At 51.1% G+C, this 27,349-nt stretch overlaps 2 protein-coding genes across 3 annotated transcripts in view; one reads left to right on the top strand and one right to left on the bottom strand.

Annotated features, from left to right (window-relative positions):
* Window positions 1–102: 102 nt before the first annotated feature.
* Window positions 103–13,189, bottom strand: RLN3 (relaxin 3). Of its 2 annotated transcripts, XM_072947547.1 has the most exons (4): window positions 12,931–13,189; window positions 11,717–12,131; window positions 2,259–2,463; window positions 103–855 (listed from the first exon to the last, which is right to left on the bottom strand). In XM_072947547.1, the coding sequence occupies exons 3-4, from the start codon at window positions 2,446–2,448 to the stop codon at window positions 626–628; spliced, it is 420 nt and encodes a 139-aa protein (XP_072803648.1). In that variant the 5' UTR covers window positions 2,449–2,463; window positions 11,717–12,131; window positions 12,931–13,189; the 3' UTR covers window positions 103–625. The 2 variants fall into 2 exon arrangements, with proteins under 2 accessions (XP_072803648.1, XP_072803647.1); XM_072947546.1 differs by lacking the exon at window positions 12,931–13,189 and having other exon boundaries at window positions 11,868–12,527.
* RFX1 (regulatory factor X1) overlaps window positions 12,278–27,349 on the top strand; it is a 30,412-nt gene continuing 15,340 nt past the window's right edge. Inside the window, exons 1-5 of the mRNA XM_072947542.1 lie at window positions 12,278–12,326; window positions 12,521–12,973; window positions 19,449–19,828; window positions 26,625–26,734; window positions 26,949–27,032. Of these exons, the coding sequence (XP_072803643.1) occupies window positions 19,510–19,828; window positions 26,625–26,734; window positions 26,949–27,032 (513 nt within the window). The 5' untranslated portion in view covers window positions 12,278–12,326; window positions 12,521–12,973; window positions 19,449–19,509. The remainder of the gene's footprint in view (window positions 12,327–12,520; window positions 12,974–19,448; window positions 19,829–26,624; window positions 26,735–26,948; window positions 27,033–27,349) is intronic.

Genomic DNA, 27,349 nt, shown 5'->3' on the forward strand with positions numbered 1-27,349 from the left:
GAGGGAGAGGAGGGAGTCTGGGGCGTGGGGGGGCGCTGAGGGAGCGGCCTCGCTCCCCTGATACCCGCCCCTCCCCACAAAACACCACGCACACCCTGCAAAGTCCTTTGGAACTTTTATTTTGGGGGTCGTAGAAGGTTCTGATCCATTCCCCCCACCAAGCTTCCCACCCCAGGATATGAACAGAACAGAGGGGTCCGATCACCAACACGGGCCCAAGGCATTAGAACCCCAGCAGGCGGGGTTAGAGGGAGAGGGGCTGGAAGGCAGGGGGAAGGGAGGGAGCAAAGGCTGGAATGGGGCAGGGCTATAATTTGGGTTAGCGAGGGGACAGTGGCCACAGTTAGGGCAGGAGAGAGTCACAGTTTGGGCAAGGGTCTCAGTGTGGCCAGTTTGGGGAGAGTAGGGGCACTGTTGCATCAGGGGACAGCATAGGCCAGGAAAGGCATGATACAGGTTGGGGAGAGGTCAGGGTCCCCATTTGGCCAGGTACGGTTCAGGGTAGGCTGGACGAAGGTCAGGGTTGGGTAGGGGGAGCCCACAGTGCCTGGTGCCCAGCTGGACACCAGTTAGGTGGATGGCAGGGCTGGGGCGTTCACCCCAGTGCCCCTCCCCTGTCTCCATTCTAGCAGAGGCTGCTGATTTCACTCTTGCTGCACCCCGACTTGCAGCAGTTGCTGGAGAGGCCAGCCAGGACATCGCGGCTGCCCCGCAGAGCCCCGGGGATTCCCTGCCAGCCCGGTCGGCCCCCGTAGAAGGCCTGGGGGGACTTGGTCAGAGCCAGCCACTCGCTGGAAGCCACTGCCTCATCCAGCTCGCTGTTTGCTTCGGAGTCTGCATCTGGGAAGGCATCCCCTGCAAAAGATGGAAAGACTTAATGCTTAGGACTCACTCCTGTCACACCCAGAGTCCAGGTTTCTGGCTGGTCCAGCTACTTCTCTGTTCTTATGACTCAGCCTCGTGGGTAAAGGTTTTGATTCCAGTCAGGCCTGGGTTCCAGCTTTGATAGGCAGCTTACTCAACTCCATTAAACTTGACTTTTCCTTTACTGTTTTGTCTGTTTGTTTTGTTTTGTTTTTAGTGGGGGTATTGGGGATTGAACCTAGGACCTTGTGCTAAGCACACACTCTACCACTGAGCTACTACCCTCCCCCTCTTTTCCCTTACTATTTATTTATGGAGGACCTGATAGTTAAGAACATGTGTTTGGGAGCCAAACTAAGCACTGATCCAGCCTCTGAGTTATAATCCTGAACAAGTAAATTTACTTCTCTGAGCTTCAGTTTCCTTGTCTGCAAAGTGGGGATAATAATAACTCGGACCTTCTAGGGTTTTATACAGAGTAGATGACTTAATTAATACCCATTTAAAAAATTAGTGTCTGGCACATGGCAAGTGCACAAAATAGCACTGATTATTTATTGAGCACTTACTGTGTGCCAAACACTGCTTCTTTTTTTTTTTTCCCCGCCAGACACTGCTGTAAGGGCTTTAGCAGATTAAGTCCTTTATCCTTCTCAGCGACAACTCCATGCTGTTATTATCACCCCCATTTTCCAGAGGACAACACTGAAGCCCAATTCAGTAAAGTAACTTCACAAGGACAAACGGCTATTAAGGTGCAGACCTGCTGTTTGAATCCAGGCAGTGTGTCTTCTAAGTCCACATTCATATCATCATCATCATCATCTATTTTTTACCAGTTGCCTGCCCTCTGCTTGAGCCCAGATTGAGCCTACTGACCTGTTTAGACTGTGTCCTAATCTGTTTTGACTCGATTTTGCCACTTAACAAACCTGCAAGATACAGGGTCTTGCCTCCTCTTTGCAGATAAAGAGGATCAAGGAGGGAAAGCAATAAGGAAGGAAGGTCACCTCCTAGGGGGCAAATCGTATACACCACACCCCTCACACTACCTTCCCTAAAGAGTTGGAAATCACTTCAGTTTTGGCTTCTGAATGGTGCCTACCAGGGTCGTACAAACAGCAGCCTTTCCTATCGCAGGGCTCGAACATAGCAGGTGTTCCAGAAACAGTAGCCTGTTCTCTGACTTTTAGCAGGTGGAAATGGTTGGCCGACCCACCCCTCCATCCCAGCTCCACAGCTCTGCTAACTGGCTCCCCCAGCCTTGGCCCATTTTCCCAGCTGCATGTAGGAAAGGAAGGACTCTCCTGCCCTGGCCCTTCATCTCTCCTTGAACCTATCCCACATCCCATCAATCCCCCTCCCCGTCATACACACTACCTCCCCAGTCTCACCCAGAGCTTCATGGGCCATGATGTCCGACCGTCTCCACCGGGAGCCCCCGCAGGTAAAGATGACTGCTCGGATGAATTCACGGCCGCAAAGCTTCACTCCATAGGGTGCTGTTCGGGCCTCGGTCCTCAGCCACAGCTCCCCAGCCAGCACCCACACAGCCAGCAGGAGCAGCAGCGGGCGCTTGGCCATGCTGGACGGGGCTGCCTGAGATGTGAGAGTGGGTGCAGTGAGGCAGTTTCCTCCACTCCCTCCTGGCCCCCCATTTATACTTCTCAGCTCCCCCTACCTGCGGTGGAGGAGCCAAGTGACCTCCTTTATCTCCTCCAGCAGAGGGGAGGCGGGCATGGGTCCCCCCCAACCCAACCTTTCCCGTTTCCCGGACCGAGTGATAACCTTTCATCAAGGATGAGGTGATGTGGTACAGCTCACTGTCATCGTCAACAGAGAGGCGAGAAGGCCTCTATTCAGCAGTGACAAGGAACCCAGAGCCCCCACCAGACGTGGAGAGGGGGCACAGCCAGCACCCCCAACACCGCCCAACACCGCTGTACTGCTAGTGTCTCTCGACTCCTTGGTAATAACAACAGTGAATGTCTACAGTGCATGAGCCAAGGAGCCAGGCACCGTTCTAAATACTTACATTTGTTTAATGATTTAATCCTCCCTAAACCTATGATAATAATGGTTCTCAAATTTGAGCAAACCTCAGAATCTCCTGGAGAGCTGGTTAAAACCGCTCGCTGGGGATGGGGTGGGGAGGGTATAGTTCAGTGGTAGAGTGTGTGTTTAGCACGCACAGGATCCTGAGTTCATTCCCCAGTACCTCCATGAAAAATAAATAAATAAAACCTATTACCTCCCCTTCCCCCACAAAAAGACAAAACAAACAAACAAAACCCCCCAGCTCACTGGGGTCAGCCTACATTTGCAAAAAATTTGCAGACCATGCTGATGCTTCTGGTCCAGAAACCACAATTTTGAGAGCCACTGGACTATGAGATTAGGACTAAGAGTACCCCCATGCTACTGATGTGGAAACAGAGTTGTGGCATAAGGTGCCCAAGGTCAGCTAGTAAATGGGGCTGGGCGTTGGAATTTGAACAGAGCCTCTGTGTCCAGAATCCATGTTCTGCAAGGGAAAACTTTAAAAGGTTAAAAAACAATTGTTATGGGGACAGAGTTTCAGTTTTGCAAGACGAAAAGAGTTCTGGAGATGGATGGTAGTGATGGTTGCACAGCAGTGGAAATGTACTTAATGCCACTGAACTGGGCCCTTAAAATGGCTAAAATGGTACGTTTTATGTTATGGGTATGTTACCAGAATTTTAAAATAATTTGTAAGTGTTTATATAATATCATAAATAGAGAGAAACTGTTTTGTGCTGGGAAATGTTTAACAATGGGCTCTCCAGGGGAAAAAAAAAAGGCCCCGATTTGTAGCAGTTATAGGTTTCTGCCAATTTCAAGCTACCAACGTGATATCAGATATTAGGAATTCAGATGTCTCCGAATTCCTAAAAGTTAACAAATCGGTTCTCACAGGTTACTATAAACCTGCTCTAGGATGCCACCAGAATGTGAAAAACGTACATTTGCAATTTGTGCAATTTAAAGAATCATTATAAACAGGACACTCATGTCATCATCACCCAGATAGGAAGTAGGGTGGTGCCAGTACCACAGATGTCCTCCTTCCCTGGTCACAGTCCCTTCCTCCCTGCAAAAGTGACCATCTTGACTTTATCCATCATCATTTCCTTGCTTTTCATTACTTTTTTTTTCAAGAAAGTGAAGTGAGGGTTTATTAAGCAATAGTACACTCTCAAGGGGAAAGCTCATTACAGTTTTAATACCAACATGTGCATTTCTGAAACAGATAACTGCATCTATTTCTTTTCTTTCTTTCTTTTTTTTTCCATGCTGACAAACTGAACTTTTTATCAAAGTATGACACACACACCAAAAAGTGCCCAGATAGTAAGTGGACACCTAGAAGAATTTTCACAAACTGAACACACTTCTGAATCCAAAATTCCCAGCCCCATCCAGAGCAGGGGAATTAAGCTCCACCTCCTGGGAGGAGTGTGGAAGAATTTGTGAACAGATGTTAAAACTACGCTAAGTGATAAATACTTTGAGTGAGACACTTTCAAGCTCTGCAAAGATTCTGTTTCTCTTTGAAGTTCCACTCACCGATTTTCACATTAGTTGATGGATTGTGTGTGTAGAAATTCTTACTGTGCTGTTTGTTTATTAGTAATTTTCCATTTACCTCTCTCCTTTTACATTTGCTATTATTTATTATTTGGAATCTGCTATCAGGAAGAGTTGTTTTATCTCCATTTATTTATTTGTTCAATCATTTATACTAATATGGACTCATGAACACTTATTTTTATTCTTTGGGTTAAAATCCAGTGCTATTGTTATTTATTTCATTGTCCAAATTGTTCCAACTTTGGCCATTGGGAGCGCTTTCCGTTGGCCCCTGCTCTAAGCATTTTATTTCAGGCACTGCTCTTTTGGCACAGCTTCATTTTTTTTTTTTAAAGCACTTCCTCACTTTCTGGCACCACAAGATGTTCCAGGCTTATCTTGAATTTTCTCCGCCCCAGTCCTAGAATCAGCCACTCTCCCCAGGGAGCCTGGGTTCACTTTATTGGAGAGTGACACTGAGAGGCCAAGACATGGATGCCGACTCTGCTCGTTGCTACTGGGGGTGGGGGCTGATGTGGTTGCTTCTAAGCTCTCTCAGTTGATAGTATTATTATTTTTTCAATATCGAGATGAAATCCATATGAAATGAAATTAACCACTTAGATGTTCCATATAAACGCATGTTCATAGTAGCGCTAGTCACAATAGCCAAAAAGTGGAAACAGCCCAAGTGCCCATCAGCAGACGGATGGATAAACAAAAGGTGGTCCACGCACACAATGGAATATCACTCACCATAAAAAGGAATGAAGCACTGACACACACTACCATGTGGATGAACCTTGAAAACATTATGCTGAGTGAAAGAAGCCAGACGTAAAAGGTCCCATATTGTGTATAATTCCATTAATAGGAGATATGCAGAGGAGGGAGGGAAACAGCTCATGCTTAGAATGCAAGAGGTCCTGGGTTCGATCCCCAGTACCTCCACTAAAAAGAAAAAAGGAAATATAGATGTACAGAACAGGTAAACCCACAGAGATAAAAAGCAGACTGGTAGTTGCCAGGGGTTGGGAGGAGGGAGGAATGAAGAGTAATTGCTATCAGGTATGCCTCTGGGTGATGAAAACGTTTTGGAACTAGGTAGAGGTGGTGGTTGTACAACATTATGAAAATACTAAACGCCACTGAATGGTTCACTTTAACACGGTTCATTTTATGTTATGTCAATTTCATCTCAACTTAAAAACACAACAATAAGGGCTCTGATGATGGGCAGAGCTGGGTTCGAATCCCATTTCTGCCTTGTTCCTGCTGTGTGGCCTTGAGCAAGTCACTTAACCTCTCTGTGCCTTGGTTTCCTCACCTGTAAAACAGGGAGGATTCAATGAGTGCATCAAATTCTTAAAACAGTCAGTAGCATGCAGGAAGTGCTGCTTAATTAAATGTTATCTCTACTTGATGCATTCCCTTTGGATTCGAACTTTATTCCTTTGTCCTTTTCTTCATGACAAATGCCTGGCCTTGGTTGCCCCCGAGGTGTCTCAGGCCAAGGGCAATGCTCCAGAAGACAGGAATCATATCTGATTGTTCTGCTTCGAAAGGGCTGATGAATAATATGTTCCCCTTCTCTGCCTCTTCTCCCAGCGACTCTCAAGGGACGCACCCTTCTGCCCTTTTCTCCATAACCCTGATCTTGGCCAAGGGGCTGCCAAAGAACAAACACACCAGGAAATATCTGCTGCCTGATTGTTTGAGTTTAACCAATTGTTCCAGAACCAGAAGCTTATTTTGTGCTTCACACGGGAATCAGTTTTGAGCCCAACACAGCTTCCTGTGTGACCTTGAGCAAGATTCTGAATTCATTAGTAATTCACCTTTCTGAATTCATTAGTAAGATGGCGATAATAAGTGATCTATTTCACAGGGCTATTGAAGGACTTGGGTGAATTTACCTCAGGGGCTTAGCACCGACCATAGCAGAGTCAGTGCAGTGGGTTGAATGGTTACCTGCAGAAAGATATATCCACATCCTAATCCCCCAAGACCCGTGAACGTGATGGTATTTGGATTAAAAAAAAACCAAAACGGTCTTTGCAGATGTAATTAAGGGTTTTAAAATGAGATCATCCTGGATTATCTGGGTGGGCTCTAAATCCAATGACAAGTGTTAAAGACACAGACAGAAGAGATAAGGCCCTGTGAAGACAGAAGCAGAGATTGGAGTGCTGCAGCCAAAAGGGCCAGGTCATGCCAGGAGCCACCAGAATCTGCAAGAGACAAGGAAGGATCCTCCCCTAGAGCTTTCGGAGGGAGTCAGGGCTCTGCTGACACCTTGATTTTGGACTTGCGGCCTCCAGAACTATGAGAGAATACACTTCCATTGCTGTAAGCCACTCAGTTGTGGCGAAAGGTTACAGCAGTTGTGGGAAACTAACACATACGAATTGAGAAATGTTATCTGCTACCAATATCATTATTGTTATCATCATTGTTGTTATGGTCCGAGCATAAAAATGCACCCAAATCTTACGAATCCTAAGTAAAGTAATTCTTCAAATGTCTTAACTAATTTTACTTTTGAATAGCTAGTACATTCATGTGCTTCAAAAAACAAAAAACTGAAGGTTTACGCTACAGTATCTCCCTCCCAAGTCTGTTTCCTTCCTTTCTGCCCCCTTGGTAACCCAGCACTCTTGCTTTCCAGAATTCCTGTGCACATACACAAACAAATATGAATACGAGTTCTTATCCGTCCCCACACCTGCTTTTACATTAAAGGTAGCATTAAAAAGTTTTTTCTTTTTAATGTGGTAAACTATATATAAAATATACCATTTCAGCCATTTTTAAGTGTACGGTTCAGCGGCATTAAGTATATTCACACTGTTGTGCAACCATCACTACCATTCAGCCCCAGAACTTTTCCCTCTTCCCAAACAGAAACTCTGCACTCAGTTAGACAATAACACAGATTCCTCTTTTCCCCAACTCCTGGTAACCACCATTCTACTTCTTGTCTCTATTAATTTGCTTGTTCTTTACGTTGTGAAGTGGAACCACACAGTATTTGCCCTTGTGTGTCTGACTTCTTGGATTTAGCATGAGGCTTCATGGTTTATCCACATGGTAGAATGTGTCAGGATTTCAGTTCAAGTGGCATGTTTTACAAACTCTTCTATGCCTTCCTCCCCCGCCCCTCTACTTAACAACAAATGCTGGAGATCTCCCCTTTGCGAAGCTCTCTTTATGCATCCTTGTCATTTTTCTACAGCCACGTCGTATTTTGCTGTATGGATGCCCCATAATTAATTTCACTGCCAGAGACAGACATTTTGTCATCCATTTGTTCTTACGTTAACACCACAATGAAGAACTTGGCTCAAATGTCATTTCACACATATGCAAGTGTATCTGTAGGTAAATTCCGCAAAGTGAGATTTTTGGCTTGAAGATTATGTGCATTTGTAATTTTTTTTGCCAAATCTCCCTCCTTGAGGGTGCGATTAATTCACACTCCCTCCAGCAATGGATGAGAGGTCCTGTTTCCCTTCAGCTTCACCAACAGAGTGTTAACCAAATGTTGGATGTTTGCCAACAGGACAGGTGAAAAAACTGTATCTCAGAGTAGAGAAAATTTCCCTTATCACCACTGAGGGGGAACATATTTCCATGTGTTTAAGACTATTTATAGTTTTCTCTTTCCTGTCTGGTCAATGTCCTTGCCCATTATTCCTTTAGCTTGTTGATCTTTTTCTTTCTGATCTCTAGGAGTTCTTTATATATTAAGGAGATGTACCATATGGTTATGAAATGAGTAGTAAATACATTGTCATTTCTCCAAACTTTTAAATCAATGACCAGTAACACTTATTGAGGATTTGCTACATGCCTGGCTTTGTCCTAGGTGCTTTAAACACACCATTTCTTTTCAACCTTACTGACAGCATTTTTTATCTCTAAATACTATAACACACATCTCTGAAAAATAAGGATATCTTCCTACATAATGTACTGCCATTTTCACACCTAACAAAACATACAATCATTCTTCAGTATCATCTTACACCAAAGCAGATATTGAAATTCCCCTGAGTTTCATGTAGATATGCTTGTGTCCCAAGCATTTTCTCAAAAAGCTCAAGTATTTAGGGGATCATCTCTCTTTGTTTTGAGTTTGAAATCTCAATCCATTCTTTTCTTTTACAAATCTTCCTTTCAGTGTGATGGTACAGTGCCTCCAGGAATAGCTTTCCAAGATTGTCTTGGTCCATCAAAATCCTGCTTCCAATATATTTTCCCAAACCTGTTTGAGCACATGTCCCCTGACATTAGATTCCATTAGATCCATGGATATAGCTGCATAGTGTTTATATGCCATATATATATATATTTAATCCTATTGTGAATATAGTTTGAAAAGTTAGAAGAACCAGCTTGCTAATCATTCACTACAACTCATGTATAATAAGCAGAAATGCATGATGAATTCCCAGCAAAATAGAAGGACATCTTGTCTGGATTTCAGTGCACCAAGTGTCAGATTCTTATTTCATTACATCCACATTAGTGGATGGTTCTTAATTTTTTTCTCTCCCTTTGGGCAGAATTCCATGGAGACCTCTCAACCTTGACACCTGGGTCAGGAGCAAGGCTAGCTTATTTTAAAATGCTGTTGTGTCTGAGTTTCACCCCATCAGCATCCTATTTTTTAAGAGCTACTTTGTTGCCTTCACCATTGGCTTAGTATTCTGTATTACGCAGCCTTCTTACTGCATCTTTCTAGTCCCCTAGGGATGGACGCCTACATTGCCTCCAATTTCCTGCGTCAATGAGTATTCTTATCTGGGGCAAAACTATCAGTGACTATAAAACTTGGAACAGAATTCCAAAGGTCTCTAAATCTAACAGCAACCCAATAACTGGCTTAAACAAGAGAGAATGTTTGTCTCTGCTGGCAGACAGCCTGCGGACCCTGGGTCCTTCTGTCAGTTGCTCCACCATCCTCTAGAGCAGTATCTCCAAGGACAGTTGCCGTGTCTGGAGATACCTTTGGTTGTCACACCGGCTGGCAGGGGGATGCTACTGGCATGTAGTGAGTGGTAGCCAGAGATGTGGCTCAGTACTGTACAGTGCACAGCACAGCCCTCTGTGACAGAGAACAATTTGGCCCCATATGTCAATGATGTCACCTGCCCTAGAATAGTCCCCACTTCCTTTCATGACCAACTTGTTAAAGAGACTGGGACAGTTGTTCTGTAGCACACTCCACCCCTGGGGTTTGTCAGTTGCTTCCTGATGTCCTTTAACTTGTTTCTCTACCCTTGCTGTTTCCTGTAAACTGGACGTTAGGTTGAGAGACTTGATCAGTGTCAGGTTCAACATTTTGGCAAGAGATGTCCTAGGGAAAGCTGTGACCTTCCTTTGGTATCACATCAGGAGGCCCGAGGGTCCCTCTATTGTGCTGCTGAGCTTCACTGCAGCTGACACTGGTCACAGTCTGGCCCCTGCGGTAAAGTCTGTGCCCCTACACCCGGCGAATGCTCTGGTGCCCTGTGCATACCTTGCTCCCCACCTGATGTTTTATAACACCCATTGATGAGCACTGACTAAATTAATTATTTCACTGACTTTTGCAAAATGGTTATTTTTCTAATTTTCTCATTCCTGCCACATTTTTTTGCTGGCATTATTGGGCTGTTTGGTGACCATGAAAAGCTACCACAGGGAAGGCAAGATCATGCTTAATTTCTTACTTTTAATTACCAACGTTTCCAGAAAGGAATCGGTTGAGAGCTACTTACAATGGGTTCATAAATGTGTTTGTGTGTGTGTGTGTGTGTGTGTGTGTGTGTGTGTGTGTTGTAACTTTCAAACTGAAGTATAACATACAAAATAGTGCACAGATCTTAGCGAGCTCAGGGAATTTTTACATCCATATACCTGTGCTACCACCACCAGATAAAAATACAGACCATTTCTAGCCCCACACTCCCTTCCCTGCCTTTAAGTTCTGCAATGAATAATTTTGTTTGAAGGAATGATTTCCAGGCTTGGTTGTACCCATCGTGGGGTTCAAGGACTTCAGGAAGGTGGGGAAATGGATGGGCAATAAAAATAGGGCTCCAGGCCTCCTCCCCAACCAACACGGCTGGCCCTGGGACCCAACCTGTCTCGCAGGGGCTGAGTGACTTGTATTGCCAGTTGAGATTTAAACCAGGCGCCTCCTGCCTGGAAGTCTCATTTATTTTCGGGGCTCAGCTAGAATATCGAGGCAGGTGGAACTACTGCTGCTTCTTGTCTATCATCGAGGGTCACACTCTGGGGCAGCAAAGCATACTGGAAAGTCCCAGGAAAGGAAACAGACTGTCTAGGTTCTGTCTGCATGATCCTGGAGGAGCTACTTCCCCTTCTGAGACTTTGTCTACTTACCTGTCAAGTTAGGGGCAATATTCCACATTGCTGGGTTCTTGGGAGGAATTCTGCAGTCATGACTACCTCTACATTTCTTTCTTTCTTTCTTTTTTTCCAATGGAGGTACTGGGGACTGAACCTGGGACCTAGCACAAACATGCTAAGCATATGCTCTGTGCTCTGTAGAGCCACCCTCTACTTTTACATTTCTGAGCTCACCTCCTAGCACTTTCCTCTTTGCTCATTCCACCCCAGCCAGCTGTTTTTCCTGTCCCCAGGCCTTTTGAATGACCCCTCCTCAAGTTACACAACCAACAGTGTTCTCTCACCATTACGGTACAGACTCTAACGTTGCTCTCACAGTCCTTATGAACCTTAAATATTAATCTCGCTGCTTATTGTGTCTCTTATTGTAGTAGAATGCAGAGTCTCAGGACTTGTCTTTCTTCATTTTTACAGCCAGGGTCTTGCATGAAGGAAGTGTAATGTTGATTGAATGGAGGCAACAGGAGCTCAGAGAGGGCGAGCCACTTTCTCACTGTCACACAGTGGAATTTGAATTATAAATGCAGGCTCTGAGTCTTCCCTTTCATTTTCCTCCCTCTTTTGTCTCGGGTGAGGATTAGGGCACAATTTAAGGGGTGTCAAAAAACTCAGTCACCAAGAAAATATTTTTAAAAATTAAAAATTAACGCAAAAAAAAAAAAGATCTGACCCTGCACTTGCATGACTCACCTCATTCTGTCAGTCCTGGCAGATCCTGCTTTTATTTAAAATTTTGCTATTTTGTTCACCATGGGTTTATTTTTTCCCTATTAAATTTGATATTTTAAAATATTGCATTCGAATATTATCTTGATTGAGTTTTTGCACCCGAGACGCTCACCGTAGTGTAGGCCCCGCTTCTACCTCTTCTTCTCCTCCCCTAGAGAAATTGAGGCACGGAGGACTAGGGGTAGGAATGGGATAGGGATAGAGGATTGGTGCGGAGCCCTGTTGAGCGGCACAAGCTGCCCCGGGAGGGGCCAGGAGCTGACCTTTATTTATCGCCCGTGGTAGAAGCAGCTAATTAAGTCCCCCGCCTGCGGGAGACCTTTCCCAGGGCGGCCCGCGCCTCCTGCGGGGCCGAGATAGTCGCGGTCGCCCGAGCAGCGGTGACCTTTCCGAGCCTAATGGGGCGGGGAGGCGGGAGAGCGAGGGCGGCTGCCCTTTCGGCCGGGTCTAGGCAGAAGCGGTGGCGGAGGCGTCACTCTGGGGCTGAGCTGCGGCATGGAACTCTGTCTCGGCTCCGCACGTCCATCCTACCAACATGGGGAGGAAAAGAGGGCCGGTGATGTCATCGAACCCCGAGCCGGCCTCCGCCGCCGCCGTCACAGACGAGCAGCGCTGCGTCACCGCATTCTTTCGTGACGTCAGCGCACGAGGCCAAGAAGTGGTCCACCAAGGAAGGGAGAAGTCTGAAGGAGAGATCGTTGGTTTCTCGCTCTTTATATTTGGTAAGGCGTTTAAAGTACGCAAGGAACGGACTACCACTCCCAGCTGGCTGTGCGTGCCGCGCATGCACACGGCCTCCAGCGAACGAGCGCGGCAAACCTTGGGGTAGATTGACGTCCCTTTAGTCGAACCAGAAGGTAGATTTTACAGCCGCAAACCAATCCCGACCTCACAGACCCCACCCCTTTATTCTTAGCCCTCTGCTTCCTTGAGGGAGTGACGGGCTCGGATGCCTTTGAGGGCTCAGTTTCCTTTGATGGACAGTCATACTGATGAATCAGAACGCCGGAAAGTCGAGAGGACACTGAAAAGCGTGCCTCGGAGCCAATAACTTAGCGGCAGGGCCCGACGCCGTCCAGTAATTTTTCACGGCGCCGCCAATCACCCTGGACCCCGCCCCGGCGCGTGACGTAAGTAGGGTGGGTAGCAACAGTTGCCCCGGTGAGGGAAACGGAGGCGCCATAGCCACGGTAGTCGTGGCGACCAAGCAACCCGGCAACGCGAGTCAACAACAACAACCGCCCGGCCGACCCCCACCCCCACCCCCCCGGCCAGGCCCGGGGACCCCGGCACGTTCTGTCCCCCTCCCAACATCGCCTCCGAGACCTCTGGAAAGCCCTTCCGCGGACAGAAGTGGGGAGAAGCCGAGGTAACTGGGACGGCCCTAGGGTGGCGGGCCGGGCCGGGGAGGGCGGCGGGGCCCGGGCGGCGGGTGTCGCTGTAATCATAGTCTTGGGTGAAGGGGCGGGCGGTCAAAATGGCGGCGGCGACTGTCGGGGCCATGGGGGATGGGGCCGGGGCCCGGCTGGGGCGACACCACCCGCCCCCGGGCCCCGCGGCCCGGCCCCCGCGAGGGGCGGGCGCTCGCAGGCCGGCAGCTAGTGGAGGTCGGCCGGCCGGGGTGGGGGGCTTTTATATGTCGGGAGGTGCGGAGGGGCGGGACTGGGAAGGCTGGGCCAATGGGAGAGAGGGGGTAGCGAGGCGGGACCGAGGTGGGTGGGCGGGGCCAGGCCGTAAGGTGTGGGCGGGGCCGGCCGGTGCCCCGGGAACCGGGTGGGGCAGCTGCCGTCTAGGCCTTCCGGCTGCCCTAGGCAATGGGAGGCCACCTGTGCCGCGTCCCTTTAGAACCCGCCAGGACTGAGTGCCTGCCACATCTGAGGCCTCAGTTTTCCATCCTGTAGAGTGGGGAGAATTATTGCCATAGCCTCTTTTCTGCATTTCAGGGATTCCTAATTCCTTTCAGGAATTTCTCTAGGGTTCGTCCTTGAACTTTTTACTCCTATCTACTGTTTCTGAATGCTTTTTTAAAAAAAAATAGATTGACTGTTAATGTTAATTTTAACATTGCTGTCTGCTCCTAAATCTACCTTCTTTCTGAGAGGAGGTGAAGGTAGACATTAACATGAAGCTGTAGGGTGTATGGCTTTAGTCTGGACGATTTGATTTGCAGAAAGGGAAGCCTGTGGCAGAGAGGAGTATCTTGGATGCCTGAGTTAGAGGAACAGAAACTTGATCGCTTCTCTGTGGGCAGCTCTAAGATCTAAGATCTCCTGTTGTCCCTCGGCAGGGGGCTTGTTCCTGGAGATGGGACCATTCCTAACTGTATTGCCCATCCTAGTCTTCCTTTCTGAGAATGGGAAGTAAATGGTGCTCGAGGAAGTTTCTTAAGCTGCTTCTCTTGGCCAGACACATGTTTTTGTGTCAATCAAGTTGGTGTCAAGTGGGTCACATGTCACTGAGGAGGTACCAGCTTCCAGAGCCACGTGGGCAGAGAGCGGGACACTGAGGTCAGAGGAAAGGGGAATTTCTCCATGTTGGTTAGAAGAGAGTCTGCGTGACTGCTTTGCCAGGTGACAAGATCTGCCAGCTTGGGGAAGATTTTTTTTTTTAAATAGGCAGCCAGGCCAAGTCCACTTTGCTTATTCTCTGTCTTGCTTTGGAGCTTGGTATTAACAGAGCCAAGTGCAAACTGCAGCTTTTTTCTTTTAACATCAATCAATACACTTCAAGGAGAAGGAACATTTTGGGTTCTCACAAAGCTTTCCCCCAAAAATTTGAGATAAGGGTGGGAGATGTCACTTCTCCAGGGACTTTTCCCAGGCCCTCTTTGAGAGGTGGTTAGGACCCCTTGAAAGTTAGGAAGAGTTGAGATTAATTTTCAGTAAAGATCTAGAAATAACCAAGTTGCCAGATCATTGGCATCTATTAGAAAGGGGAACTCTGAGCAGAAAGTGATGTTACCCGTGATCTAGTCCTGTATACTGCCCTTCCCACCCCACTGTATCTTATGCATTTGAAGGGCCCAAGCCCAGAGAGGTCATTTGACTACAGAAGGGAACACTGGCTTTGGTCGCTTGTCCTTGAGACAATCAACTGCTTTTTAGCTGTATGCTCTTGGGCAAATAACTTAACTTCCCTGGGCCTGAGTTTTCTCCCATCTAAACTAGCTGCAGTGCTCACTGGTAATGATTTTAATCTTATATTACTGTGCTGTGAATCCCATAATGGAATACATGTTGAGCATCAGATACATAGTAATTGCTCAAAGTATGTTGGCTGCTACTGTTATTATGATGATTGTCGCTTCCTGTTCAGCCCTTACAATTACACCATTCGCATTTATTTTTATCATTTTGCATCGAGCGAGAGCCTAGTGGCTTTAAAGCTTGACTCACTTGTTGGGCTGTGTGGGACGATGACAGGGATCCCAGGAGTTTATAGTGAGAAAGTGTCACTCTTCTAAGGTCCTCCTCCAGCTTTAGGAGAGTAGCCAGAAAGAAAATTGGCCTCAGACTCAACCTTCCAGGAGGCAGCTGGATGAGCTGGGGGGTGTGGGTGTTGTGGGAAAAGTAGGGACCTGGGAAAGGTGTCTCTGGAGCTGAGGGTCTCACCTTCCCCTCCTGCCACCCACCCCAGCATCTTGGGGCAGAAGACAGGGGATGGGCCAGGCAGACCCTCCCCAGGGACACGGCCTCCAGACAGCAACTACACAGTGTGGTCTTCCTGGCCTAAGGGGCCTCTTCTGGACCAGGAGGCATCACCTGCCCCTGTACCACAAGCTTGCTGCTGGCAGGAAGCAGTAGCTTTTTCACAAGGTCTTACCAGTTGGTAGATTCGAACTGGCTTTTGACACTCACTAGCAGGGTGTTCCCAGCATTGTAGACACTTATTTAACATTAAAAGTTAAGTCCCCACTGTATGCCTGTCAGTGTTCTGGTACCTGGGGTTAGAGTGATGGGCAAGGCAGTCCAGATCTCCAACCTTGGGGAGCTTACCTTTCTGGTCATGGAGGGAAGAGGAAAATAAACAAACAGGATACAGGGCCAGGGAGAAAATAAAACAGGAATATGTACTCCAGAGTACATGGAAGGGGGATGCTTGAGGCCTGAGAAGGTGACATATAAGCTGAGACATGAGTGATTAGAAGGAGCCAGCGGTAGAGGTGAGGAGAGCATGCGAGTAGGCAGAAGAGCTGGTGCAAAGGTCCTGAGGCAGGAGGAGGTCTGGAGCATTTGGGAAGGAGAGACAGTGTTGCTAGAGCACAACCAGAGTGAGAAAGGGGACTGGAGGGGCCAGATCCCCATGGGACCCTGCAGGTCATGGGTAGGGCTCTGAATTTTATTTATTCAATGTGATGGGGAGCCTTAGAGCCTTCTGAATAGAGGAGTGGCATGATGGAGTTTGTGTTTTCAAAGGATCGTATAGATCATATAGAGGCAAGAATGAAGCTGGGAGCTAGTGATGAGGCTGTTGCAGGGGGCCCGTGCAGGAGATTATGGTAGCCCAGACTAGCACGGCGCTGATGAAGATGGAGTGATATGCCCAGCCTTAGGATTTACTTTGGATGAATTATTGACAAGCCTTAAAAACTAACTGGATATAGAGAATGAAGGAATCTCACATCATTATATTTAATTTCCTCATTCTCCGGAAAGTTCATTTTTGAAGCCATTCTACAGGTGAGGAAAGTGAGATTTTCCTTCCATTTCCTTGGGAGGGCCTTGTGTGTAAACCGTTTGGTTAAGGATCTGGCATCCAAAACAAGTCAGCAAACTACAGCCTCCACCTGCTTTTTATGGCCTGTGAGCGGAGAATGATTTCTACATTTTTGAGGGGTATTTTGTGATGTGAATAATATATGACGGTATGTGAAAATTATATAAAATTCAAATCTCAGTGTCTAAAAATAAACTTTTATTGACACACAGCCACTCACTTGTTTACATATTGTCTATGACTGCTTTCCCACTTCAGTGGCAGAGTTGAATCATTGCAATGGACTGTCTGTCCACAAAGCCAAGAATCTTGACTGTCTGATCCTTCACAGAAATTTGCCAGCCCCTGACCTAAGGAATTGATTCAAACATTCTCCAAAAACAGGTGTTGGCTTTGAAGGCAGGTGCAGCCATTGGTGTTTTTTTTGGATTTTTTTGCGGGGGGCAGTTTCATTGCTAAGGAAAGATTTGCTGAGTGGTCTCTTGCTCAAATAGATGGGGAATGCCTCATCCTGTATAGATATTTGTGACTTATGCCTCCCCAGGGAACACCCTACAGAACTCTGAATCTAGTCTTCCATAAATGGAAAAAAAAAAGGGGGGGTTCCCTGGTGAAATAAATATGGGAAACTTGACATCCTGCATCGTTCTTCCTGAAGACTAACAATGACAGTGCTGAGAAGGTCTCCATTAGAGAAATCAGTTTAACTGTTTTATCCATCTCCACTTCCCCCTTTTGAGCTCAGCCTTTCAGCTGTCTCATCGCTTTCTTCCCCTGCCCCTGACTGGAAAGGAGGAAGCCTGAAGGCTCTCCACCTCGAGGGGGAGAAAGCACCAAGTGTGGAGATTTTAAAGCCCTTTCGTGGTGGGAGGGCCCACAAGGGGCCAGCTTTCTGAGCTGGGAAAGCCTAGGCCAGGGTTTCTCAGTGCCCCCAGTACCACCTGCCTCAGAATCATCCAGGGGACTAGCTCAAACAACAGACTCCAGGGTCATCCCAGACTCTGGCAGTGGGGCCCAGGAACCTGCATTTAATCAGCTCCCTGCATAAGGCTGATGAACACAAGAGTCAGAGTTCCCCTTGGTGCCTCTTTCCAAGAGCTTGAGGATCATGTTTGTCTCCTTCCCCCTCCAGCCCCATATAGCATGGATGTTTGTTGAATGAATAATAATAGCAGCTTCCACTTCTCAGCACTTATTGGGTACTGGGCTGATCACATTGGATTTTTACAACAGCCCTATGAATTGGGTGTTTTCATCATCCCCAGGTAACAGATGGGGAAACTGAGACCCAGAGGAAGGTCATTTACATGTTCATGAATTAAGAGACAGGCCAGGGTTCCTGTTGAGGTGGGACTGACACTGGGTAGACAGGTGCTGATCATGTGCAGTAACTGGAGCAACTGATCTGGGCCAGAGTTTGGACTCAGTAGTGCAAAGAGGCCCACAAAGATGGGCCCCTCTAATGCTGGCAGGAAGGAGTTTGAGGAAGGCAGGGGCTGGGGGAAGATGTCTTCTCTGTGTGCATGGCAGACAGTAGCCTCTTCCCTCTCCAGATGGGCAAGCTCCCCCTGCTGCCTGAGTCCCCAGCAGGCCACCCTTCGATCCTGCCCCGTGGGAAAGCCCAGGACAGTTCCTCACCACCTGGACCAGGGCCCAGTCCTCCTATCTCTGCCCCTCTCTCTATAATGACCTGGCTTGGCAGGGAAGGTGGCCCCAGGGCTCTGCCAGCTCTACTCACCCCAGCCATCAGAGCCCTGCAGCCCCTCCCAGCCTACCCCAAGCCCAGAGAGCCCACCCATGTGCAGACAGAAGCTCCTGTTTCCTTTGTAGACAGTTACCCAAAGCAGGGAGGCAGGGCCCAGAGGCTTTTTGTAGTTTTACTCGGAGCCTTGTTAAAGGGCCCTGGGCAATGACGGGAATCAGAGCCATTTTTAAGTGCTCACGCTGCAGTAGGTGTTGGCCAAGCACTGCCCACATGATCAGACTGCACTCAGCAACCCTGTATTGTAGGCCTGCTGTCTTCCCATTTCACAGATGGGGCAGTGGAGGCCCACGGAGAGGAAGCCCTTTGCACAAGTCACACCTAGGAGGTAGCCAAGTTCAAGTCGTGCCCTGACTGGACCAGAGCTTGTGTCTCACCTGCCCTGCCCGCTGCTGACTTGGCAAGAGGGATGGGGCTTCACAAGAGAGACAGTGTCCCTCACCCAGCACCTTGGGAAAGGAACCTCAACTTTTTAGCAGCCAGAAAAGCTGCCTCTGCCTGGTCAGGTGGGCCCCGTTCTGAAGTCAGCAGCGGCTGCTGGGCCTGCCCTGTGGCCATGGCCTGCTCCCAGCCTGGTTACCCCTGGCCCTTCAAGGGCCCTCTCTCTGTGATGAGCTCACATCTGGTATCGCCACCCTTAACTGCCTTCACTTCTGTGGCTGTGAGCAGCTCAGGGGTTTGTTGGACTCAAACACCTTCCCGGTGTCTGGCACCCCACTGGGGATGATACTCAGCCAAGAATCCCAGCCCAGATGGTGGCTGTGCAGGAACTGGCACAGGCTGGCTGGGAGACAGCTTGCCCCATGACTTTCCTTTCCGGCAATTAGCTGACTAGTCAAGTGCTCAGAATGCCCAGGGTTCAGACTCAGTCCTGCCACTTCCCTGCTGTGTGGCATGAGGCTAACTCCTTAACCTCTCTGAGTCTTAGCTCCTCCTCTGGCGGACCAAACAGAAACTCAGATGTGGTTGTTGCAAAGTTTAAAATGAAATAAATGTAAAGAAAGTGCCCAGCCTGGCAGATCCCTCAGGAGAACCGTACTATTTGTACTATTTGTTACCGGGTGAAAGCCAGAGTTCCCCCCAGCACAGGGATCTCCCACACGCCGGGTGCTGGGAGGACGAGAGCAGGACTCCTGGGCAGGGGTGAGTGGAAGAGGTACAGACTAGCCTCAGTTCATGGTTCCCCTGCAGTGTTGGGTTGGTTATATCTTGCCAGCCCTGGGACTTAATTAAGTTACTGATGAACCCGTACGTGTCTCTAGGGAGCCAGGATCTGTCCCTGGTTTCCTCTGCCTGTAGATTAATTCTTGTTTTTCCTTCTTCTTCTTTTTTTTTTCTTTCCCCACCTCCCCTTCTTCTTCCCAAGCAAGCAAAAAAAAAAAAAAAAAAAAAAGGCCTTATTTATTATCATTTTCCCCACTGTTGGCATGGCAACACAGGCGTACGTTACCGAGCTACAGGCAGCCCCGCAACCATCCCAGCCGCCACAGGCCCCTCCACAGGCCCAGCCCCAGCCGCCACCCCCACCCTCAGCAGCACCCCAACCCCCCCAGCCCCCAGCCACCGCCGCCACCCCCCAGCCCCAATATGTCACCGAGCTGCAGAACCCCCAGCCCCAGGCACAGGCACCGGGCAGCCAGAAGCAGTATGTGACAGAGCTTCCGGCCGCCCCCACGCCCTCGCAGCCGGCCGGCGCACCCGCCCCGTCCCCAGCATCCCAGCAGTACATCGTGGTCACCGTCTCTGGTAAGTGGACATGTGCTTGGAGCCAGGGCACTCTGTGAACAACTCCGAAAGGAGTTTTGGGGAGCCTAGCATCCTGGATGGGGGAGCATAGTGATGCCCTCCTACTGTCACTTACTGTGCCTGTCACCAGGAGGGCAGCTTCAAACTCTTTGGAGTTCCCAGGTGGGATTTGGGGGGCATCTCTGGGGAAGGAGAAGTCAGGCCAAGCAGGGAGGCCTCTGTGCCCCCCAACTCCTTCTCACCAGGGCAGCTCTTAGAGCTGTTTCTGTCTCTAGCCTCAAGTAAGATGTCACTTGAAGAAAGGATTGGGCAGTGGAGTTAGTTTGCAAACACTTGCTGAAGATAGAGGGTGAGCAGACCACCGTCATCCACAAAGGGGTCATGACAGCTTCGTGTGCTCAGGGGACATGTGTGCGGTGTTCCCTGCGGCAGTTGGAGGAGGTCTGCTGGGAGGCCTGGAGACATCACTTCCCCTTCCTGCCCATTTCATTTCTGGCCAGACTCGGGCCAAGTGGGGCTCTTGGCTGGGCTAGTTCATGACCATGTGATGTGGCCCAGGGCTCCTGTTTGTCACTGTGGCCGCCCTTTGAGGCCATGGAGCAAATGACCAGGAAGCTTGGGTGATTCCTGCTTACAGCATCTTCCCCATGCCTGTGTATTCCAGGATGGGGAGGGGCTGAGCAGGAGGAAGTGGGAGCAGAGGGTCAGGATAGGCAGTCACTCCCCTGAGGGAGAAGGTGGGGCTCAGAACGGGACTGGGTATCACTAGCGGTTTCTGATGCGCTCTGTATAGAGCAGAGCATGGGGCAAAACCCCACGCTGAGGCTGGCCCCGGTCCTTCCAGGGCAGACAAGGAGGTAATGCGGATCCTAAGGGCATCCTGGGAAGCTGCGGAAGGAGCAGGTCAAGACTGCGTTTAGGACCATTGGACAATAGCCAAAATTTGTGGCAATTGGCATGGCCCCGGAGGACCAGAACAGATGCAGCTGGGCCCCAGAAGTGTCCTAGAGGCTCCTGGCAGTGTCGGGGTCCCTAGGGAGGGCCAGGGGTTAGGGCTACACAGGAACTCAGGACAGTGACTCTTTACCACACAGACTGGTGTGGAGGGATGGTGGAGAGTCATGCTAAGTGCACCGGCACCGAGTGAGGCCAGGCCACAAATCTCCTGTGGGTTCTCCGTGCTGCACAAGGATCCTACCACATTTCCTCGCCAGTATACCTACCCCCCGACTCTCCGAGAAGCTCACTCCCTCCGCCCTGTCTCCCCTAACCTCCATCACCTCCTTCTCACTCTGTGCCCTTGACCTCTGACCCTGATACTGACCTCAGCGAGGACAAGGCATCATCACATGACAAGAAGGACTCCATCTCCACCGCAGCCAGCCTTCTAGCTCCTGGGTCTATCTGCACCCACCAGCTCTGCTTTCTCACTGCTCAAAGGGTGAAGCACCCCCCCACCCAGTCCTGCCGCCTGTTCCAGGCTGCCCCCTCCAGGACTTGCTCCAGCCATCCTGGCCACCTCACTTGGTCCCTCTCTTGCAGGTCTCTTCCACCAGATTGCAAAGAGGAAACAGCTTCCATTTTAACTAGGACCCCCCCCCCCAGTCCCTGCACCCCCTTCAACTGCCACCTGTTTATCTTCCCTTGAAGTTAGAATTCCTCAAGGGATTCAACCTTCCTCCCTTCACCTGGTGCTCTCTCCTCAGCTGCCTGCATCTTCCCTCCCCAGCATCCCAGTCAGGGCCACCCACAGCCCCCATCTTGTCGATCCACAAATCACTCATTCTTCCTCTTCCTTGGCCTCTGGGCAGCGCCTGGCACAGTGGTCCTCCTCCTCCCAGAGGAGTCCTCCTGCCCTGGTCTCTGCCCTCCTCCCTGCCACCCCTTCTAGGTACTCTTTGCTGCTTTCTCCTCCTCTGACCTTGTCAGCAGTGAGCTCAGCAGTGACCTGAGGCCTCCTCTCTGCACCAGTGACTGCTCCTCCATGGTGGCCTTGTCCGGTGTCTCAGCTTTTGATGCCACCTCTATGCTGATAGTGCCCACATTGAGGTCTGCGCCCTGGCCCTCAGCCCTGAGCCCGCACCACCTGCAGCCCATCCACTCAGTCAAAGAGTCCTCTCAAACCAGCATGGCCAAAGAGAAGTCTGGGGTTTTTTTCCTTCTTCAGATCTGGCCTCCTTCGAGACTTCCCTGACCTAGTAAATAATACCCCTAAGCCTGGGTCAGCCTTCGCGCCTGTCTTACCCATCCTGAGCAAGCAAGGCCTCTTGGTTCCATCTCCTAAATTCAGCCAGAACCCACCACCTCCCCCAGTTCCACAGCGCCCACCCTGGTCCAGCCTCAGCTCGCCCCACCACAACCAGAGGGAGTCCCCTGACAACTGTTGATTAGGTTCATGTCCCAGTTCAACCCAGATGTTTCCACTGAGAAACCTTGGTCTGGTCTTTCTTGGCCATAGGAGATCTGGCCCCATGTAGCCCACAGGAAAGGGCTTTAAAAGCTCCACACTCCCTGTCCCCCTGCTGACAAGTGTCCAACCTCCTGACTCTAGCTTTAAGGACTGCTGGCCATCCAGTCCCACCTGGTACCAACCTGCCCCCTTGCATACCTGCTTCAGTCCCACTGGCCTTCTTGGGTCTCTGCAAACCTTCCAGACTCAGTTCGCCTCTGGGCCTTTGCACCTGTGGTGCTCTCTGCCTGTAGCACTCCCACCCCAGACTTTGTGGTGGCTCATCTCTTGTGGATACTGGCCTGACCCAGTTCAGCCCTCACATCCCATCAGCCCCTGCACAGCCAAGAACAAGTAGGAGGGCTTGCTTGTCACCACTGGAGGACTTTTCATAGCCTCCAGGACATCTTATTGGCCCTGGACCTCCTGAGTGCTGGCTTTCGCTGCTTCGGGTGTCCAGGGTCCCCAGAGCAAGGGTCTGGAATAGGTGCATGGCTTAAGACTCCAGAACACCCTAAGTCCCAGCCTGCCTCCTCTCCTTCCCTCGGCTTCTGTAGTTCCTCCCAGCGTTCCTAGAGAGAAGCCCTGGTGCTTAGAGGTCAAGGGCTTTGTCCCACCTCCCCACTCCAACTGTTAAGCTTTGAGCACTCTGTGGACAGGTTGCAGTGTTGGTGTGACGGGCTGTTGGTTGGAATCTCAGCCTCCCTTCTTTGGCTGGGCAGTGGTTTCTCTTTCATAGTGGTCCTAGGGAATTTCATCTCCCTTCTGCTTCTGGTCCTGACAGGAGCGAGCCTGTCCCCAGAAGGGTTGCTGGACGATGCTTCCTTCATTTGTTCTGAGGAAGAGGAGGTTGACTTGTGCCGTTGTCACCAAACTTGCTGCTCCATTGACCACCCCCCATCCCCTTGCAGTGATTTCCCAGGGTTCCCCCATAACCCTCCCCCAGGTTAGTGTCCCTTTTATCTAAGGGTGGCTTTGGGGCCATGTAAGCGATTCCTAGGGGTGGAGGTGGGGGTGTAACTGACACCAGCGAAAGCTGCAACAAGGCGCCTGGGGCTCCTCCAGAGCCAGAAGCAATCTGAGCTGACCAGGGACCCAGGGAATCACAGGGAGGAAGCAGGGAGGGGCCCTGGACCCAGACCCGGAGCCCAGGCTGGAAGCCAGCCAGGAGCAGCCCCAGAAGCAGCTCATCTAGCCCAATCTTTGCAATCCCTGCCCTAAGGTGACTTTGGAGGTGGTGGGCAGGAAGCTCAAATTTCCCTGCTTAGGGACAGTCCTCTAGATCCATAAATCCCCATGCTCAGAGGCCACCAGACTCTCACCCGAAACTCGAACAGAAGGAGGGTGCTGTGAGTCTCTATCAGCCGTTCCTCAGAAGGTGAAACCAGCCTGCTGGAAGGGGATCGGGCTGGGCTGAAGGAAGGACCACGTCCAGACTCTCTTGCCTGCTTCTCTCTCACTTGGGAGTCCTTGGGAATCCAAGTAGACTTGTGTCCGGGAGAGGGACAGGGAGGGTGTTTGTCAGTATGCCAAGCATAGATGGGGAAACAAAGATCAGGGCAGACAAAGGACCTAGGACCCTGTGGGCAGCAAGGACCCACAGGCCCCCCCAAAGAGCCTTTGACTGAAGTCATCCATGGGAGCAAAGGCTCAGGAAGGGGAGGGCCAGACTGCCCCATCTGTTGTCCATGGTGAACTGGGCCCCTGCTTGGAGCCAAGCCTCTCAGGCTTCCCTCTGTCTTCCTCCAAGTAGACTGTGGCATTTGAGGCACGAGTAGATCTCAATGAGGAAGTGTACGGCCAGGGAGGAAGAGACGCTTATCAGATCGAGGGACAGGAAATGAGCTGCCGCTTCCGGACTAGAGACCTGAGACGGCGGGGCCCTCCATTCTGGGCGTGCATATGCTCAGAATGGAATCTGCACACTGATACGAGCACTCAAAGGTGTCCCCCTACACACACACACACACACACAGCAGGGGCAAGACACGCTGGTCACAGGCAGATGGGCTCACACATAGGAGGCCCTTTGTCCAAAGAGTAGACTTTGGAACGTCACCTGTTCATCTTCATGATGTGGCCCGGTGTGCCCTCCTGGCCTGGCAAGCATGGGGCTTCGGCCGTGAGGGCCACCGCCGAGGCAGCAGATGGGCAAGACTGCTTCCCGGGCCTTCCCTGTCCCAGGCAAATGCTTGATCTCAGCAAGTCCCCAGGCCTCCCACTTCTCAGGGTCCCACTCAGAAATCAATCCTGGTGTTTTCATCAGAGCCCTGGAGCCTAGGAGGTGGCCCGGGGCCAGCCCTCCACTTGCTGCCCACCCTGAGCCAGGCTAAACCTGCCACAGGCCTCCTTGGTTAGGCACTGTCCCTTGGGCTGTGCCTGGCTCCCTGTGCCCCGTGTACACCCAGGTGTGTCGGGCCTGTCACGTGACTCGGGGCTTTCTCAGGTTTCTCCCCGTGGGCCAGCTCAGTGAGGGCCTCTTCTGTCACCGTTCAGGGGAACCCAAGTGGCTGCAAAGAACGATTCCAGCAAAACAGAGGGATCAGTGCCTCCCGGAACTGGCTGCACAGGCAGCTGGCTGAGCAGGCTGGGGTTGTCCCAGTGCCTGCCCCACCTCTGGCCATCACTCCCCACCACCCAACATATACACATGCATATGCTCTGCCCCAGACTCAGCCCTGATCTCCTTGCTTCTACCTGGGATGACCTTTCTGTCCTGGCCAGGTGTTTCTCCATGTCTCTCCACACAGCTGAAGCCCAGCTCTCAGCTTTGGAGTCTGAACCCCAAAGGGATGCTCTGGACCTTGTGCTGTCCCCATAGGCTCCCAGCTCACTGTCCTCCTGTACCTGCGTGCCTGAATTTGCACACCACTGCCTTTGGGGCCTCAGCCTAGGCCTGACCCATGACTCTGGGTTCCACACATGGTGTGGGGTTCATGTGGGCACAGACATGGGCCTGTGTCCTGGCCTGCCAGTTCCCCACTGGGTGACCTCAGGCAAGTCACTTCCTATCTTCTGGTCTCTGTTGCTTTCTCTGAAAACAGAGGTAATAAAAGTTCTTTCCACCTCCAGCTGCCCAGGAAGACCTAGTGCGGTGCCCAGGGCACCGGAAATGCTGTAGTTCCTCCTATTACTCCTTGCCCACCTCCCTCCAATCCTGCCAGGGGGCCCCCAGAGGGCAGGGCTGGGACCTTGGCTCCTTCCAGCCACACGCTGGCGGAAGGACAGGTACATGTGCGCCTCTAGCCCCACCATGCCTCAGAAACTACTGGGAGCAACCAGGCCACACAGCAGGTGGGATAGATGGTGTCCTGGCTAGGATGAGGGTCTCCCAGCCAGTGCCTGTCAGGGACACTTGAACTCCATGCCTCTCCCCACCCCAGCTCCCCGTTAATCGCTTAGCAATCCATGCTTGAAACTTGACCTGCGCCTTCCTGATAACATCTCCAGGTACCAGCCTCCCTCCTGACCCCACAGCGTGGCCCCAGCCCTGCAAGGGCCCTGCTCGGGCTGTGCCTGCTGGGAGGGACATGTTTATCCCAAGAGGGCAGCCAGGAGCTCTGCATCCACTGGGGGGATTAGCTCCCCAAGGTTGCCGGTATAAAGCCGCCCACGCGCCCTGTTGTTCCTGAAGAGGTGGGCAAGGAGCAAGGAGTGCCAGGCAGGCTCCCCTGGATGGATGAGGGGCAGGGGCTGGGTGGGAGCGGGTGGGCACCATGTTCCATGATTCCCTCTTCTCGGCTGCCTGTCAGCGTGAGTACCTGCCTGCCCGGCTCCAAGCCCTCAGCCACCCCCACCGCTCTGAGGATAGGGGGGCCGGGATGCTGGAGAGGAAGGGGGTGTTTGGCCATAGGCTAGGAGGCCTTCTGGGGCTACTCCTCTGACCAGCTTCCATACCTGGGAAGCCAGGGATTATCTCAAGGATGGTGGCTCCAACACCTTCCAAGGCTGCCAGGACCCTGGCCGGGGTAGGGGGTGGGGAGGGCGGTGTTAGTTACTATCCACAGTCCTGTCTGTTGGTTAAAGGAATCCATCATCCCTCTGAGCCTCACCATGGCTTTTCAGTCACCCCTTCTGGTCTGACTTCGGGTCGATGAGGGTAGGGGTGGGGGTGAGGCTGCTTCTAGGAGGAGGTTAAGGATTATAATTCCTTGTGGCCCCCAGTCCTCCCCAATGGGCAGTGTTCTGAAGCCACAGCTCTGGTGGGGGCCAGGCAGGATTCTCGGAGAGGCTTGGCCCCATTGTAGCTGTGGCTTCAGGCTGCATCGTCCCATCCCCATGGGGCTCAGGCTCAGGATAGGGGCAGGGGCAGCAGGCAGAGCTGACCTGGTGACCTTTTCCTCACAGAAGGTGCCATGCGGGCCAGCGAGACTGTGTCAGAGGCCAGCCCAGGCTCCACGGCCAGCCAGACTGGAGTCCCCACTCAGGTGGTTCAGCAGGTGCAGGGCACCCAGCAGGTAGGACACGCCCCTCCCCCAGGGGTGGGTAGAGGGGGCACATGAGGGGGCAGTGGGGCTGTGGCCGCAGGTACCTTGCTCCCCCCTCCGCTGCCAGAACCATCTGCTCACCTGCTCTTATCAAGATGTTCATTGCTACCGCCCCTCCACCCACCCGGGCCTGGCCTCCCTGGGGAAGCCAGCATGGCTCAGGTCCTTACTCCTTCCCCTGCAGCGGCTGCTGGTCCAGACAAGTGTGCAGGCCAAGCCGGGCCACGTGTCACCCCTCCAGCTCACCAACATCCCAGTGCCCCAGCAGGTAAGGGCTCCGCATCCAGTCCCCGCCCTTGCAGCCTCCGCAGGGTGGAGAAGCAACCCCTATGGCCTACTTGGATGGGCTGTCACCAGCATCGAGGACATGGGTCCTATCCAGGGGCTGCCCCGCCTGCTGCTTCCAGCTGGTGAGGCTGTGTCAGGGCCCGTCAGGGAAGGAGGAACTGCAGGAGTCATCTTAACAGAACTAAGGATTGACTGTAAGGAGTGTGGCTTGTGGGTCCAGTCCCAATGTCCCAAAGCAGAGAACCAGAGCCAGTTAGGAACCAAGAGCCCATAGCCAGCACAGGGGCTGTGAGTGCA

The sequence above is a fragment of the Vicugna pacos genome, chromosome 22 (genome assembly GCF_048564905.1).
Source record: "Vicugna pacos chromosome 22, VicPac4, whole genome shotgun sequence".
Taxonomy (NCBI): Eukaryota; Metazoa; Chordata; class Mammalia; order Artiodactyla; family Camelidae; genus Vicugna; species Vicugna pacos.